This window comes from Haliotis rufescens, unplaced genomic scaffold (assembly GCF_023055435.1).
Source record: "Haliotis rufescens isolate VD_foot unplaced genomic scaffold, xgHalRufe1.0.p SCAF_15, whole genome shotgun sequence".
In the NCBI taxonomy this organism is placed as follows: Eukaryota; Metazoa; Mollusca; class Gastropoda; order Lepetellida; family Haliotidae; genus Haliotis; species Haliotis rufescens.
In genome coordinates, this window is record NW_025963835.1 from 24,365,939 (window position 1) to 24,382,066 (window position 16,128).

Here is a 16,128-nt window from a genome sequence, read left to right on the forward strand (position 1 = left end):
GGCGTGACGAGCGAACGCTTTAACCACTAGGCTACGACACCATCACCAGTAGTAGTAGTAGTAGTAGTAGTAGTAGTGGTGGTGTTGGTGTTGGTGTTAGGGATGGTGGTAGTAGTAGTGTTAGTATAAGTGTTAGTGTTGGTGTTAGTGATGGTAGTAGTAGTAGTCGTGTTAGTATAAGAGTTGATGGTAGTGTTTGTGTCAGTGTTGGTGTTAGTGTTACTGTTGGTGTTAGTGATGACAGTAGTAGTGTTAGTAGAAGTGTTGGTGTTGGTGTTAGTGATGGTAGTAGTGGTGTTGGTATAAGTGTCAGCGTTACTGTTGGTGTAAGTGATGTATTAGTAGTAGTGTCAGTAAAAGTGTTTGTGTTAGTGTTAGTGTTAGTGTTAGTGTTAGTGTTGGTGTTGGTGTTAGTGTTAGTGTTAGTGTTGGTGTTAGTGATGGTAGTAGTACTGGTAGTGTTAGTATAAGAGTTGGTGTTAGTGCTTGTGTCAGTGTTGGTGTTAGTGTTACTGTTGGTGTTAGTGTTGGTGTTAGTGATGGTAGTAGTAGTGGTAGTGGTAGTTTAAGAGTTGATGGTAGTGTTTGTGTCAGTGTTGGTGTTAGTGTTACTGTTGGTGTTAGTGTTTGTGTTAGTGATGACAGTAGTAGTGTTAGTAGAAGTGTTGGTGTTGGTGTTGGTGTTAGTGATGGTAGTAGTGGTGTTGGTATAAGTGTCAGCGTTACTGTTGGTGTTAGTGATGTATTAGTAGTAGTGTCAGTAAAAGTGTTTGTGTTAGTGTTGGTGTTAGTGATGGTAGTATTGTCAGTGTTAGTGTTAGTGTTGGTGTTTGTGATGGTGGTAGTAGTAGTGTTAGTATAAGTGTTAGTGTCAGTGTTGGTGTCAGTGTCAGGTTAGTGTTAGTGTTGGTGTCAGTGTCAGGTTAGTGTTAGTGTTGGTGTCAGTGTCAGGTTAGTGTTAGTGTTGGTGTCAGTGTCAGGTTAGTGTTAGTGTTGGTGTCAGTGTCAGGTTAGTGTTAGTGTTAGTGTTAGTGTTAGTGTTGGTATTGGTGTTGGTGTTGGTGTTAGTTATAGTAGTAGTAGTAGTAGTAGTAGTAGAAGTAGTAGTAGTAGTAGTAGTAGTAGTAGTAGTAGTAGTAGTAGTAGTAGTAGTAGTTTCAATGTCAGTGATAGTGATGATTCCTGTGCTCCGATATAATCCTCGGCCACGCCCTGCCTGTACAGACGCATTCAGCTCGTAAAATACCACACATCCCTTTGATGACACATGTAACACAATAATACGAAAGTATTGCCAGCTGGACGCAGCACTGTCCACCGTACACACGGCTACGCTGAGCGGCTCCGAAAGATCCTGGAGGAGCTTGTGTCTCACACACACACACACACACACACACACACACACACACACACACACACACACACACACACACACACACACACACACACATAAGCAGGAGTGGTGGAGTCAGCTGGATATAACACCGCTTTGAACACTTTGGTCAAACTCAACCTCACGGGATTTTATTTTGGATTTGACCCTAACAAGCCGATCCTGGCTCGGCTGAGGGAAGCAAATCTGCATAGCCAATTGTTGCGCCTTATGGGACATGGCAACCTGACCCCCCACAGGGAGTAGCAAGGGACGAAGCATCAAGACAAGTATGTCATCGATAAGATATTATAATATCGGCTATATTTACAGGGACGGTGTGGTAGCCAAGCGGGTAAAGCGTTCGCTCGTCACGCCGAAGGCCCGGATTCGATTCCCCACATGGGTGCAATGTGTGAAGCCTATTTCTGCTGTCCCCCGACGATATATTGCTGGGACATTGCTGAAAGCGGCGTAAAACCATACCCACTCACTCACTCACTCACTCTTACATTTACAGAATGGAAACACAATGCAATTAATTGAGCTTTTTATTAAAAGAAAGTAATTGTACATAATGATTATATAAAAAAGGGTAACAAACATATCCTGAACACTATAGATACAACATGATGAACGTGCAGCTGAACATGTGTATTGGTATATCTTTAGAAGGAATATTCTGTGGCGGCGAAAACAAAGAAGTCGGAATTGAGATAGGAGACATTCATTAAATGTTTAAGATGGAATAACCCCATTGTTCACTGTGTAACCTTATTAGTTTTTGAATATGAGTATCATGTTCTCCTGGTATGTCCTTTCTATTTTCAACTAAGAATTAAGTACATGCTGTACCATATAAATACTATCTGAATATTGTGTAGATTAAAACAGAATTTAAAACGTTCTAATGCATTAATGTAAAGAAACATTCTTTTTCCGCTACAGATGCAAAAACATATATTTTTTAATAATAACTTTGAGCCTAAATATTTATTTTTTAAATCACAACGTCAATTTTGTGGCAGACAATTTCTTTTTTTTAATAGTCTGAAGCATAATAACTTTTTTCAAACATCTTTTTGAACAATTTCTTTCGATGAAATACCAGCCCAGCCCCTACCCCCCTTCCCAGCCACCCACACAATATCAGATGGTCTGACCCCAGGGCATGTGGCTTCGTAAGTATGGAAAAACAACAACATTTGAATGGAATCATCCGAAAGATATATATGGAATTTATAAACACAAAGGTTACCTTCCTCCGTATCGCGATGGTCATCGACATGTTTTAAACTTATATTTTCATTATTTAACAATATTTTTACATGGTATTTCTATCTATTTTATTAAAGATTCTATTAGTCGAAATCAAACATCGTGCTTGCAACATTATCAATATTTAACTATTGCCTCATTTCTGTCAATAATATTTCAATTAACGTGCATTCAATTACTATCAATAAAGGTAGTTTTTATTCAAACGTAAATGTATAATACTGCTTACATATATTCACTACATGTCATTGTGTTATTAATATTTTATACACAATCTTCATAATCAAACAATTAGTTTTATCATGTGTATACAATGACTTTCTTATTACATATATTATTATGAGTCGATACACTTCAGATCACAGACCATACACAATATATAAAATATGATATTTGATCACAGTTCAAGCTATTCATTTTGAAGCAGAAGTTTTAGGGAGGTGATGATGGTCTAAATTATCTTTACCCATTTAAATAGTATATATACTAATCTAAGCAACAACGTTGAAACAAAGGAATGGAGTTACATGAAACTATAAGGATACAATTAAGATACATGTCCAAGTCATGAAGGATATCAATGCATAATTAAGAAATCATTGGTAGTTAATAGAACCTGTTTGAGATTTTCACAGTCTTGCTCGATGTCATCCAAGATGTCCTCAATGTGAAGCGTGTTTAGGACTCGTTCTGAACATACCTGGTAGATGTCCTCCCCAAATTGTCCCCAATGTGGTCCCAAGCATACCTGTCTATGCCGAGATCTTCACAGACTTGGTGGATGTCTTCCCCAAACTGTCCCCAATGTGGTCCCAAGCATACCTGTCTAAGCCGAGATCTTCACAGACTTGGTGGATGTCTTCCCCAAACTGTCCCCAATGTGGTCCCAAGCATACCTGTCTATGCCGAGATCTTCACAGACTTGGTGGATGTCTTCCCCAAACTGTCCCCAATGTGGTCCCAAGCATACCTGTCTAAGCCGAGATCTTCACAGACTTGGTGGATGTCTTCCCCAAACTGTCCCCAATGTGGTCCCAAGCATACCTGTCTATGCCGAGATCTTCACAGACTTGGTGGATGCCTTCCCCAAACTGTCCCCAATGTGGTCCCAAGCATGCCTGTCTAAGCCGAGCTCTTCACAGACTTGGTGGATGTCTTCCCAAAACTGTCCCCAATGTGGTCCCAAGCATGCCTGTCTAAGCCGATATCTTCACAGGCTTGGTGGATGTCTTCCCAAAACTGTCCCCAATGTGGTCCCAAGCATGCCTGTCTAAGCCGAGATCTTCACAGACTTGGTGGATGTCTTACCCAGGATGTCCTCAAGGTGAATCTCAAGGGTGTCCCCAGCTCGAGCTCCATGTATTGGGTGACTTCTCCTCTCCGTGTCAGTCCCCGATGCAATCTGTGTGCCGTTCCGGACAATGCTGTAGTGAAACTGCGGCGTGGACGACGCTAGGACCTGCCACTCCACGACATCTGGCTTTGCCTTGGTGATGCTGAAGCTGATCGGAGGATCAGGAGGGGAAGCATGATGACTTGGTAGTTCTAAATTGGCGTGAAGTCCGATTCCTGGCGACGTATGGACCTGACCTCCGCTAGCCATGTACAAATAGTCCTTCTCCACCCCAGCGTCATAGTTGTTGGCGTGGTTGTGAGTGGATGATTCAACGACGACACTGAAACTCGTCTTTGTGAAGGGGAACCAGCTGCCGTCGACTTTCCTCTTGAAACCCTGACGGTAGTGACCTTTGCGCGCGTTCTGTCCAGTCCCCGCCCAGTCTTCTAGGAAAAGGCTCGTGTCAGAATTGAACCTGACCTGCTTCACGGGGAAATCCATGGTGATCATGTGTGACCAGTGGTGATCGGTCTGGTCATGGATCCAGAAGCCAAAGAAGGTATGGCCATTGACGTCCCACACTCTGGACACCAGGGTATACCACTGATCCGGCTTCCAACCAATGGAGAAGTTTAAGGATCGGAGTCCAGTTCCCTCTCCACCAAAATTGGCCACCTCGGTCCACAGTCCCTTGTAGGCTGCTTTGATAGGAATGGACTTGGTTTGTTTTGGGTCCCAAATTGAGTAGATGAACGCTTTTCCCTTCGGGTGATCCTGAAGACCACAATAGCCTCCACCTTCCATCCCGCCATTCCAGCTCATGGTGCAGTAGTAAGTATCAAGTACAAAACCATCTTTAGGAACAAGAATCTCGTTGCGAATGATGTCTCCAGGGAACGCATCTTTGAAATGCATCCAGACTGAAGGGGCTCGAGCCATACTGAAACTGCAGAAACACAATCTCATTGTATATATGATAAATGCGATGGTCAGTGATGTGTTGGTTGTGTGAGTAAGGTCGTTAATATTACAGCAGTGCCAAGGGGGTGTGGGGGGTATGCAAAGCGGGGGACACAACAGTATGTTCACAAACTGTACCCGTGTTAAGTTTCAATATAGTTTATTAAATGTTAAATGGATATGCTACGAAATATCACTTGAAATACTCTCTTCTTATGTACATGGGGCGGTCGGTTAGCTTAGTGGTTAAAGCGTTCGTTCGTCACGCCGAAGACCCGGGGTCGATTCCCGACATGGGTACAATGTGTGAAGTCCATTTCCGGTGTCTCACGGAGTGATATTGGCGGAACATTGCTAAAAGCGGCGTAAAATACTCACTCACTCACTCTTATGTACATACGATGTTCATATAGACAGACAGACAGACAATCAGGCACAGAGAGAGACAGACAGACAGAAAGGCAGAGGCAGGCAAAGAAACAGAGATCGAGACAGAGAGACACAGAGAGAGTGCATAAAGAGGGGTGTGAGCGAGAGAAAAAGAGATGAAGAGACAGAAAGACAGAGTACAAACAGATTGCGTGAGAGAGAGAGGGTGAGTGAGAGAGAGAGACAGACAGAAAGAAACAGTACAGACAAAGGGAGAGAGTGAGAAAGAGGGAGAGGGAGAGAGACAGGTAGAGAGACAGACTGAGAACAGACAGGCGAGAGAGAGAAAGAGAGGTAGAGAGACAGACAGACAACAGATAGGCAAGAGAAAGAGAGGTAGAGAGACAGACAGACAACAGACAGGCAAGAAAAAGAGAGGTAGAGAGACAGACAGATAGACAACAGATAGCCAAGAGAAAGAGAGGTAGAGAGACAGACAGACAGACAACAGACAGCCAAGAGAAAGAGAGGTAGAGAGACAGACAGATAGACAACAGACAGGCAAGAGAAAGAGAGGTAGAGAGACAGGCAGACAACAGACAGGCGAGAGAAAGAGAGATAGAGAGAGAGACAGACAGACAACAGAGAGGCGAGATAGGGAAAGAGAGGTAGAGAGACAGACAACAGATAGGCGAGATGGGGAAAGAGAGGTAGAAAGACAGACAGACAGGGAACAGACAGGCGAGAGAGAGAAAGAGAGGTAGAGAGACAGACAGACAGGGAACAGACAGGCGAGAGAGAGAAAGAGAGGTAGAGAGACAGGCAGACAACAGAGAGGCGAGATAGGGAAAGAGAGGTAGAGAGACAGACAACAGATAGGCGAGATGGGGAAAGAGAGGTAGAAAGACAGACAGACAGACAGGTGAGAGAAAGCGAGAGAAAGAGAGAGAGAGTGAGAGGGAGACAGACAGTACAGAGGAGACACAGAGAGAGAGAGAGAGAGAGAGAGAGAGAGAGAGAGAGAGATCTTACAATGTATACAATGTATCAATACATCACACATCCAAGAGCTACTCCTGCTAACATATATATTACCTTGTCCGCTGTATACGCTGATGCTGTGGTTGGTTGTACCGTGAGATACGAGCTGGATGATACGCTATTGAAATCCTACATTTATAGGCCCTGAAATTGCTTGATCAGGCCGATATGACAGAATCAAATTAAATATCGGCCAATCGCCTCTCCCATACATTAATCCACTGGTCAGCGACTAATTTGTTTACACTATCACAGGCAATATGATATGACGTGGACACACAGGCTTCGAATGTAGAGACTTGTCCTAAATTCAACATCATGAGTCAATTAACCTACTTTTGAACACGTTTGTTCCACACTTTCGTCTTTATTGGTCGATGCGAAGTCAACTTATCTGATTCCAGTGTAAATGGAAAAGAATTTAGATAGCATACACAATGTCATTTAGAAAGTGATCAAATGTAATAAATATTATATTTCGGCAACACTTTATAAGTAAAATACAGATTCTAGTACTTTTGGGGGGTTGAGACCCATCCGAGATTCGAAACCACACTCCCAGAGTGAGGCTAGCAGAAACTAGCATCTGTACTATACTAAGAAAGTGTTACCCAAAACATTATAGTATTTTGACAGACACAAAAAATGTTTAAAAGTGGGTTTGACTTTAGCCCCAAAATATGGCTTCCTGTCGTTTATTTGGTTTTTAAAAGCTTCGCATCACAAGATAATTTTCACTTTAAAAAGCCTCTGACTATTGGGGACAATGCAGTTTAAAAATGTATAGTCTGTGTGCTTATTTTTATTTTTGTGTGTGATACATTCTGTACAGGCAAAAAACTGACCTTTATGTGATCTAGATTTAGAGGATGAATATCATTTTTTACTTGTATGTGCTACTTTTGGCAAGTAGAATTAAATATTTACCATCACTAATGTGAATATGCCTACATTTAAAATGATTGTTGCCAAGAACGTCCATGAACCTTTACCACCACTAATGTGAATATGCCTATATTTAAAATGATTGTTGCCACGAACGTCCATGAACCTTTACCACCACTAATGTGAATATGCCTATATTTAAAATGATTGTTGCCACGAACGTCCATGAACCTTTACCACCACTAATGTGAATATGCCTATATTTAAAATGATTGTTGCCAAGAACGTCCATGAACCTTTACCACCACTAATGTGAAGATGCCTATATTTAAAATGATTGTTGCCACGAACGTCCATGCACCTTTACCACCACTAATGTGAATATGCCTATATTTAAAATGATTGTTGCCACGAACGTCCATGAACCTTTACCACCACTAATGTGAATATGCCTATATTTAAAATGATTGTTGCCACGAACGTCCATGAACCTTTACCACCACTAATGTGAATATGCCTATATTTAAAATGATTGTTGCCAAGAACGTCCATGAACCTTTACCACCACTAGTGTGAATATGCCTATATTTAAAATGATTGATGCCAAGAACGTCCATGAACCTTTACCACCACTAGTGTGAATATGCCTATATTTAAAATGATTGTTGCCACGAACGTCCATGAAAAAATCAAATCATAATACATGTTTATGTATCATGCTTATGAAAGAACAAAGTGTTTTATAAACAATACCCCTTCCATACTTGTTTTTATATGTGGGCCTATGACCTTCAATGATTAATAATTGATCAATAACAGGGCTTTAGACGACATAGCCACCTGTACCCCACAAGGATTATACAAACCCTCGACACGGGTTCAAATAAGCTAAATTACAAACGCTGCCGGGGATCGAACCCCAGACCTTCCGCTCTCCGGGCGGACGCTCTACCACTAGACCACTGAGGCGGTCCCTTTAGATGTTAAGCTTTTCAAAACATAGATATAAGAATTGAAATATGTGCACGTAAAGAAACTGTTTAACTTTCAACGATTCAGCAGCCCAATATGTTCAGTACCTGAGACTGAAAACCATGTACCAAACTGCCGGACAAAAGTAAGTGTACATGTGAGAAACAACGGTTTCAAAACGCTACAAGTGTAAAGCCCATTTATGGTGTCCCCCGCCGTGATATTGCTGGAATATTGATAAAAGCGGCGTGGAACCATACTCACTCACTCACTCAAAACGCTACAAGGCTGAAAAGAGTCGCTGAAACACTGCAAACGTAAGGTCAAAAAACACTATGACACCTGTATCAAATACATTACTATCGAATGACCATATCTTCTGTGTCATTTTTGGCCTGGTATTTTTATGGGTGTAAAGTTTTGTTTGCCCGGTGGTGTATTTGGTTTCCCACCCTATGATCCATACATTTAAATACATTACTGAGAAAATAGGAAGTGATGTTAGCAATATCAAAATGTGTGTATTCAATACTCCACTCAAGAGAAAATGTATAACATTATATGATATTTAATTCAAAACTACATGTATAAATATTTCCCTGTACATGCATAATAGGTCATAATGGTCTTGAAAGCAAAATAAAAGTTGACTTCACCTTACTTAATACGCCACATACAAGGGGGTTCAATAAGCATCCTGGAAGCGTCTTCCACGTAGGGCAGGTTTCATTTGCCGGAACAAGAATAGTCACTTGGGGCTTAGTCTTGGCTGTACAGTTAAAGCACCCACCCTACAGCCCAGACTTAGCCCCCAGTGACTATTTCCTGTTCCGGCAAATGAAATCAGCCCTACATGGAAGACGCTTCCAGGATGACGAGGGCATAAAGGCTGCCACAGAGGCGTGGTTAGAGGGATCTGCGGATTTCTACAAAAGTGGTATCAAAAGCTTGAAGGACAAATGGAATAAGTGTATTGAGGTGAATGGAGATTATATTGAAAAATAAAAGTGCAAAAGATATTCTGCGACTTTGTCTCATATTGAAGTTGCAAAACTTATTGAACGTCCCTCGTATATCTATTTCCATCAGTTACTAAATCACGGAGCATGTTGGTCATATCTGACGTCGCTACATCCCCTGTCAGGCGTCCCGTGTGTTCAGGGACATGCTATTTTAGCCGCTGATGAGTTTAGCCTTGACACAGTCCCCGCATCCCGCGTGTCTACCTTGCTATAGTTATTGCTGACACTCCATCTGGTGGCATCTGTACTATACACTACATCATTTTCAGTAGGCCATGTACTTTTAGCATTATCAAGGACTGTGTTAAGCAGTTTTAGAATTTCAGTGATATTTAGATATAGGGTCCAGACGATATCCGAATGCTGGCGCATATGTCGTGTTTGAAGGACGATTGAATTCGACCAGGGGGATGAGTGTGTGAGTGAGTTGGTTTGAACGCCACTTTTAACAGTATTCCAGTTATATCACGGCGTGTCAGCTTTAATTTCGGAGGAAAGCCCGAAATGATGCAGGTCTCAGACGTTTACACATTCCGTGAAACCCATGAGCACGGGTATGGTGCTGACAAACCTAGAAACATAATCGGGGCGAACCGGGATTCGAACCCGCAACCATAGGTTTCTGGCGTGCCCAAGGGACGCAACTCCGCACAGCGATTCGCGGCGCTTCAGACGACTGGGCCGTGCCCAAGCTCCTCACAGCGATAGTCCGTTGGCGGAGCTCTCTAAACTATCGCTGCCACAAGTCAAAACTCCCCACTGTGATAGGTGGCCCCAACCATGCTTGGAGTTGAACTCGCAACCGAATGACCGTTATGTTTACAAACAAGTGACGACTGTCGTCACGCCGAATACACTTACCGCTGATAAATTACTTTCTTTGTTTGTCAATTTGAATTTCTATTTCAATAAAAGTATCATCTTTAATTGATATCGTAAGAATGTAAGGGAGAAGCTGGTTGATTTTCCGTTAATCTGCAATCTCGAACCAATCTGATTATTAAAACAACAAAGTAAATTCATCTGGAAAACATGGTCAGTCATAAACCTTTTCAAAATGAAATATGATGACATTCCCAAAGACATAAATAAAAGTAATAAACGATACTACATATGGGGTTAGAGGGCAAATTTCAAGATTCTTGTAATGGCCGCGCCCACACTGGTGGCAGCGATGTTACCGAGAGTGTAACGAGGGTGTCACGCGCTGGGAAGGAGCTTGGGCCGTGCCCGACCAGGCGAGATAATCCACATGTTCACCTCTCCAATACTCGTGCACAAATAAGCGTGGCGTACTATCGTCGGGTACTTGAGTCAAGGTCGGGAACTGGCGCACGGGGCCATTTATTCTCACCGCCAGCGTCCAATGTAACGTATTTGTGGCCTAGTGGATAGAGGGTCCGGACGGAGAAGGTCGGTGGTTCGATTTCTTGGCCGCGTCATATCAAAAGACGTTAAGAGATGGTACGTATTGTTACCTTGCCTGGCGCCCGGCATTAAGAGGACAAAACCAGGACTGGCGTGTCAGTAAACTTTGTAAACCACGTTGAATCCCACGCACTGCACCTAAACTCAAAACCCAGAAAATACCCAGTGTTGACCTCCACAGAAAACATGCTCAGTGTTGAGTACAGGCTCCTCACCGCCCTACCACAGCTCATCTTGAGGTGACGTGAGGTGAAATGGGGTTTAACGTCGCGTCCAAGATTATTGCACTTATATAGCGACGTGCATGCACAGGTGTGTGTGTGTGTGTGTGTGTGTCTGCTTGTACTAATCCGGTCTGATGCCGATTTATAGTGTTAGCACACTGAGATACCATGCCGCAGTTTAACATGAATACCCCACCCAGACACAGTATACTGACTCCGAGCCGACAAGTCCTTGTTTTAGCCCATTAATGCCGAGCGCAAGACAGGGTAACAATAAGTACCATCTTTTAACGTCTTTTGGTATGACGCGGCCGGGCATCGAACCCCGGACCTTCCGCTGTCCGGGCGGACGCTCTACCACTAAACCACGGAGACGGTCCATATTCTGGAGGGAAACTTTTAGGACTGAAAGACAGTAGTGAGTGAGTGAGCGAGTGAGTTGTGTTTAACGCCGCTTTTAACAGTATTCCAGTTATATCACGGCGTGTCAGCTTAATGTGGGAGGAAAGCCCGACGTGATGCAGGTCTTAGACGTTTACTACTTCGGTGAAACCCACGAGCACGGGCATGGTACTGACAAACCTACAAACACATTCGGGGCGAACCGGGATTCGAACCCACAATCATAGGTTTCCGACGTGCCCAAGGGACGCAACTCTGCGCAGCGAATTGCGGCGCCTAAGACGACTGGGCCATGAAAGACAGTACGTCACAGGGACGTGAGTAGTATAGTCTTAGTCCGCAGAAGGCCATTTTGGTTGAGGGAGGTTGAGGGAAAATAGGGAAGGTGATTGGCTGATCCAAGTCACGTGATCGGACTCATGCATCAACAGCACGTCACAGGTGAGGGGGAATGAAAGGTGTGTGTTTATAAGGCAGAAAAGAATTCATAAGAAAACAAAAGTAAAGGGTTATGAATAGAGCTATGTGTATAGCGTGCTGCCCTAAATAGACAGACCGTACCCGTCAGCCCAGTTTGAATTGAGCGCGCTTGACAACTCACGTGGCCTCGTCGTTTCAAATAACCCGCGCTCGCGGGACTGAACCAGATTCGAACCATTTCCCAAAAACATGTACCTTCGGAACACAACAGCTGTTATCTTTCTGTCAAGAATGTAAATAAAAGCGACAAACCCATTCCCACATTCACAAGGAATCTGGGGCGGTCGGGTAGCCTAGTGGTTAAAGCGTTGGCTCGTCACGCCGAAGATCCGGGTTCGATTCCCGACATGGATACAATGTGTGAAGCCCATTTCTGGTGTCCCCCGCCGTGATATTGCTGGAATATTGCTAAAAGCGGCGTAAATCCATACTCACTCACTCACAAGGAATCTCTGCCAAACGCGGAGTCCAACTAAATGATAAACATGTGTTTATGAATCACTATCAAAGAGTGATGATACCAGTTGTTCGAGAAAGGGGGAGTGCGAATCCCCACCGGTGTAACGCATATATATATATAAAGCAAGTCATACCAGCATATAATTCACGACACGTATGCAGGCTAAACAATGAAAATGTTTCTCTTTCACTTTCGTGTTATGATCACTTTAAAACTAGTAATTGCCACTGAAAATAGTTTTCAAATTTCCCGAGTCATACTAAGCAGACTCTGTTGTCCATGCTTGACAATTATCGGTGTATCAAAGGGACGAGTTCAATGCCTGCCCACTTGTGTTTGTTGATGTTCTTGGTAGGGAACTAAACATGTAAATTGTTCCTCTCATCACTGGGGTTTTCATAAAAACCTCAAGTTTGCCTTCCTCGTTTTTGAGAAACATGTGCCCGAGAAACATTTATTTTTGTGAACATTATATTTCTCTTTCAAATCCGTATTGTAAAACTGTGTAGAGCAGCTATCAGACCTTTGGCTCCATGTACCTATATGTACTGCATTCACGTCAGTAGTATAGTCTAAGTCCGCAGAAGGCCATTTTGGTTAAGGGAGGTTGAGGGAAAATAGGAAGGTGATTGGCTGATCCAAGTCACGTGATCGGATAGGATGACTCATGCATCAACAACGCGTCGGAAAAGGGGGGGGGGGGGGGGGGGGGGGGGAGAAAGGTGTGTGTTTATAAGGCAGAAAAGAATTCATAAGAAAACAAAAGTAAAGGGTTATGAATAGAGCTATGTGTATAGCGTGCAATCTCTCTTCTTGTGTCAGAGGACTATCCAGAGATTCTGTTGTAGTCAACTTCTCCCTACGCAGATCAGGTTCAGACTGTGCTGTTGTTCTCCTGTTTTCCTCATTTATGAGGTTAACATGCAGTCGATCCTTATCTTTGGTGGTAGGTTTTAGATCGATGGTGAGTTGTCCATAGTGTGTTTCAGCAACCTTTTTCATACATAGCCATAAAGTGATCCATATGTTCGGGGAAAATTCTACGAGCGAAGAGTTTGATTTGCTGTTTATCTATGGGGGAATGAAACAGGGTGACATAATGCGCGTTCAAAGCAATGTCTCTCGATTCCTTACCTCTCGGAAACAGATTTTGTATCAAGAGAAAGATCAATACATTCTTGTGATGTGAGGTTTGAGTAAACAGCCGCGAAATACGCTTGTCGTGCTTTGCTTCGGCCAGGAAATCATCCAGTACCAACACGTTCTGTTGACGAGCATCAAAGTAATCCTCGTCCAAGATATCGTAGGGAATTCCTTATACAAAGGTCAGCTGAGGCAGCTGCTCACCGAGGTCCTGATATAATGGCTGCCATTGAGTATAACACCAAACGATGCGGGTAGGTTGGGGTTGGATCAGGCCATGCCGGAGTACATGAGAGGTAAACACAGACTTTCCACAACCACTGGGTCCCACAACGAGCACATTTGAGGGAATCAGGAACTTGAATTGTTCTCGAAGATCAGATATACATGGTAAATGAGGCAGCCACGAGTGGACTTGCGATGGCGGCGGCGGCGGCGGCGGCGGATGTGCTTGTAACGGCGGGTTGGCTTGACGCAGCGGCGGCGGTGGGTGGACTTGCGGCGGCGGCGGCGTTAGCGGGTGGGCTTGTAATGGCGGGTGGATTTGCGGCGGCGGTGGGTGGACTTGCGGCGGCGGCGTTAGCGGGTGGGCTTGTAATGGCGAGTGGACTTGCGGCGGCGGGTGGGCTTCTAACGGCGGCGGTATGCTATGTTTATTTCTCCTGTGTCGTAACATGACATCTCTCCTTGAAAACATTTTTTCACAGTCCGGACAGGTGGCAACCCCCATGGTGATCCAATACGGTGTGCGATTAGAGGGTATGAAGCTTTCTTTTATACCCTTGACTCTGTTGACGCTTCAAGGCAGCAAGTGCCCGTTCCACCACAGCCTTCACCTCCGACACATGTTGTATTTTCACGGGTTGGGGTGTTGTCTTCGATCCCTGTTTGGTTGTCATCGTTTTCATTTTAAGTGTTACCTGTCTCTTCTTTGTCTTCAGCGTCGACTTCTTGGCTGCTTGTGGTTTCTTTCTCTGTTGTGATTTTCTCAATGTAGTCTTCCTAAATATATCTCTAGGGTCAAGTCTAATCTCTGATGCTTTCTTCATGTTGTTCACGTCCAATCCGTTTGCTGGCGAGAGTAAAACTGTATGTCGGGCTACACTACTGTAGAGTTTATACTGTCTTACACGTGCAGGGAATCTTGGAAGACACTCTTATCTTCACAGCACACTTGTGAGTATGTTAAAAAAGCGATCATATTAGTATATAGTCTTCGTCATACTACACCCGTGAAGGTCCGGGTTATAGAATCGACCTTCAGTAACCCATGCTTATCGGCGACTGACGGGGATCGGTTGGTCAGTCTCGCCGACTCGGATGACACGTGCCATCGGTTCCTAGTTGCACAGATCGCTGCTCATGCTGTTGATCACAGGATTGTCTGGTCCAAGCTCGTTTATTGACAGACCACCGTCCTAGAGCTGGAATAATGCCGAGTGTGGCGTAAAACTAAATTCATTCACTCACTGATACCAATACATCTAAAAAGTAATGTCATCATTTAAATGGTGAGTTTAAACGCGTATTTTACCCTTACAAGGACGAGTGCATTCCACACACCCTTCCTGTTATCAATGTGTCACTGTTTACAGTTCGGGCGAACATAACCCTATAGACATGTGTGCGGGCGAGTTCATTCATCAGAAATCTGTCATTTACGATGTGTTTATAAATATGAACTGGTAACCACGCTCATAGTCATGTTGCGTGTCGTGGTTAGAACCGTAATTGATCTATTGAAAGGTGTCATACATTCGTGTTCGGATATAGGTACAACATCTACACGCACATACTTTCCTACATCATTCAAATGTATTAATACCGGATACGTTTAATAGACACCAACGAAAGAAAGGTTTAATGAGGGGAATACCCATATATATCCTCTCTGAAATAACTCCCTTTTTAAATAACAAATGTACAACACATCTTCCCTAACATATCATAAATACGGGACACTGGTCACACAATTTATGAATGGGAAGCTTCAGGCGAGGCTGGTATGTTAACATTAATTGTAAGGCCGGGGTATGTTGACATTGTTATGGGCGGTCGGTCGCTTAGTCTCTCTGCTATACATTAGCTATGAATAAACCTGCTTCGACATATATTTCCAATAAAACATTTTAACAAATCCGGCTGCCTTCAGCGTTATAGTCAATGCAGGGTGACGTGACTACCTCGTTGTTGCGCGCTAAATGTAATTAAACGACACTACTAGCTTGCTGATTGTATAGTCTTATCTATTTTGTCTATATATTTTTTTTATACAGGTTGTCTCACGTTCATGGTGTACAACGTGTAGACCGTACAAGATGAATTTGATCCAGCTAGACGTACATTTTTTATTCCTACATTACCCGGTTATATCATGTTGACACAACCCGTCTCTATTGTGGTATGATGTACTTTCAACACACACCCTGTATTCATCAAACCAGATAAGACGAAACAACGAATAAATAACATTAACTAAACAAAACGGCCGGTAAAGTATAAAATTACATATACTGCATGTGGTATTTAACTTGTGAACAGTCTCTCTTTGTTGGGGGGCGGCCGGGTAGCCTAGTTGTTAAAGCGTTCGCTCGACACGCCGAAGACCCGGGTTCGATTCCCGACATGGGTACAATGTGTGAAGCCCATTTCTGGTGTCCTCCTCCGTGATATTGCTGGAATAGGAATATTGCTAAAAGCGGCGTAAAACCATACTCACTCACTCACTCTCTTTGTTGGGAACAGGAACGACTGGA

The 16,128-nt window shown here is 43.5% G+C and overlaps 1 protein-coding gene across 1 annotated transcript; it reads right to left on the reverse strand.

Moving 5' to 3' along the window:
• Positions 1–2,560: 2,560 nt before the first annotated feature.
• Positions 2,561–6,508, reverse strand: LOC124150989. The gene is made up of 2 exons (XM_046523206.2): positions 6,411–6,508; positions 2,561–4,932 (listed from the first exon to the last, which is right to left on the reverse strand). The coding sequence occupies exon 2, from the start codon at positions 4,923–4,925 to the stop codon at positions 3,921–3,923; it is 1,005 nt and encodes a 334-aa protein (XP_046379162.2). The 5' UTR covers positions 4,926–4,932; positions 6,411–6,508; the 3' UTR covers positions 2,561–3,920.
• Positions 6,509–16,128: the final 9,620 nt, after the last annotated feature.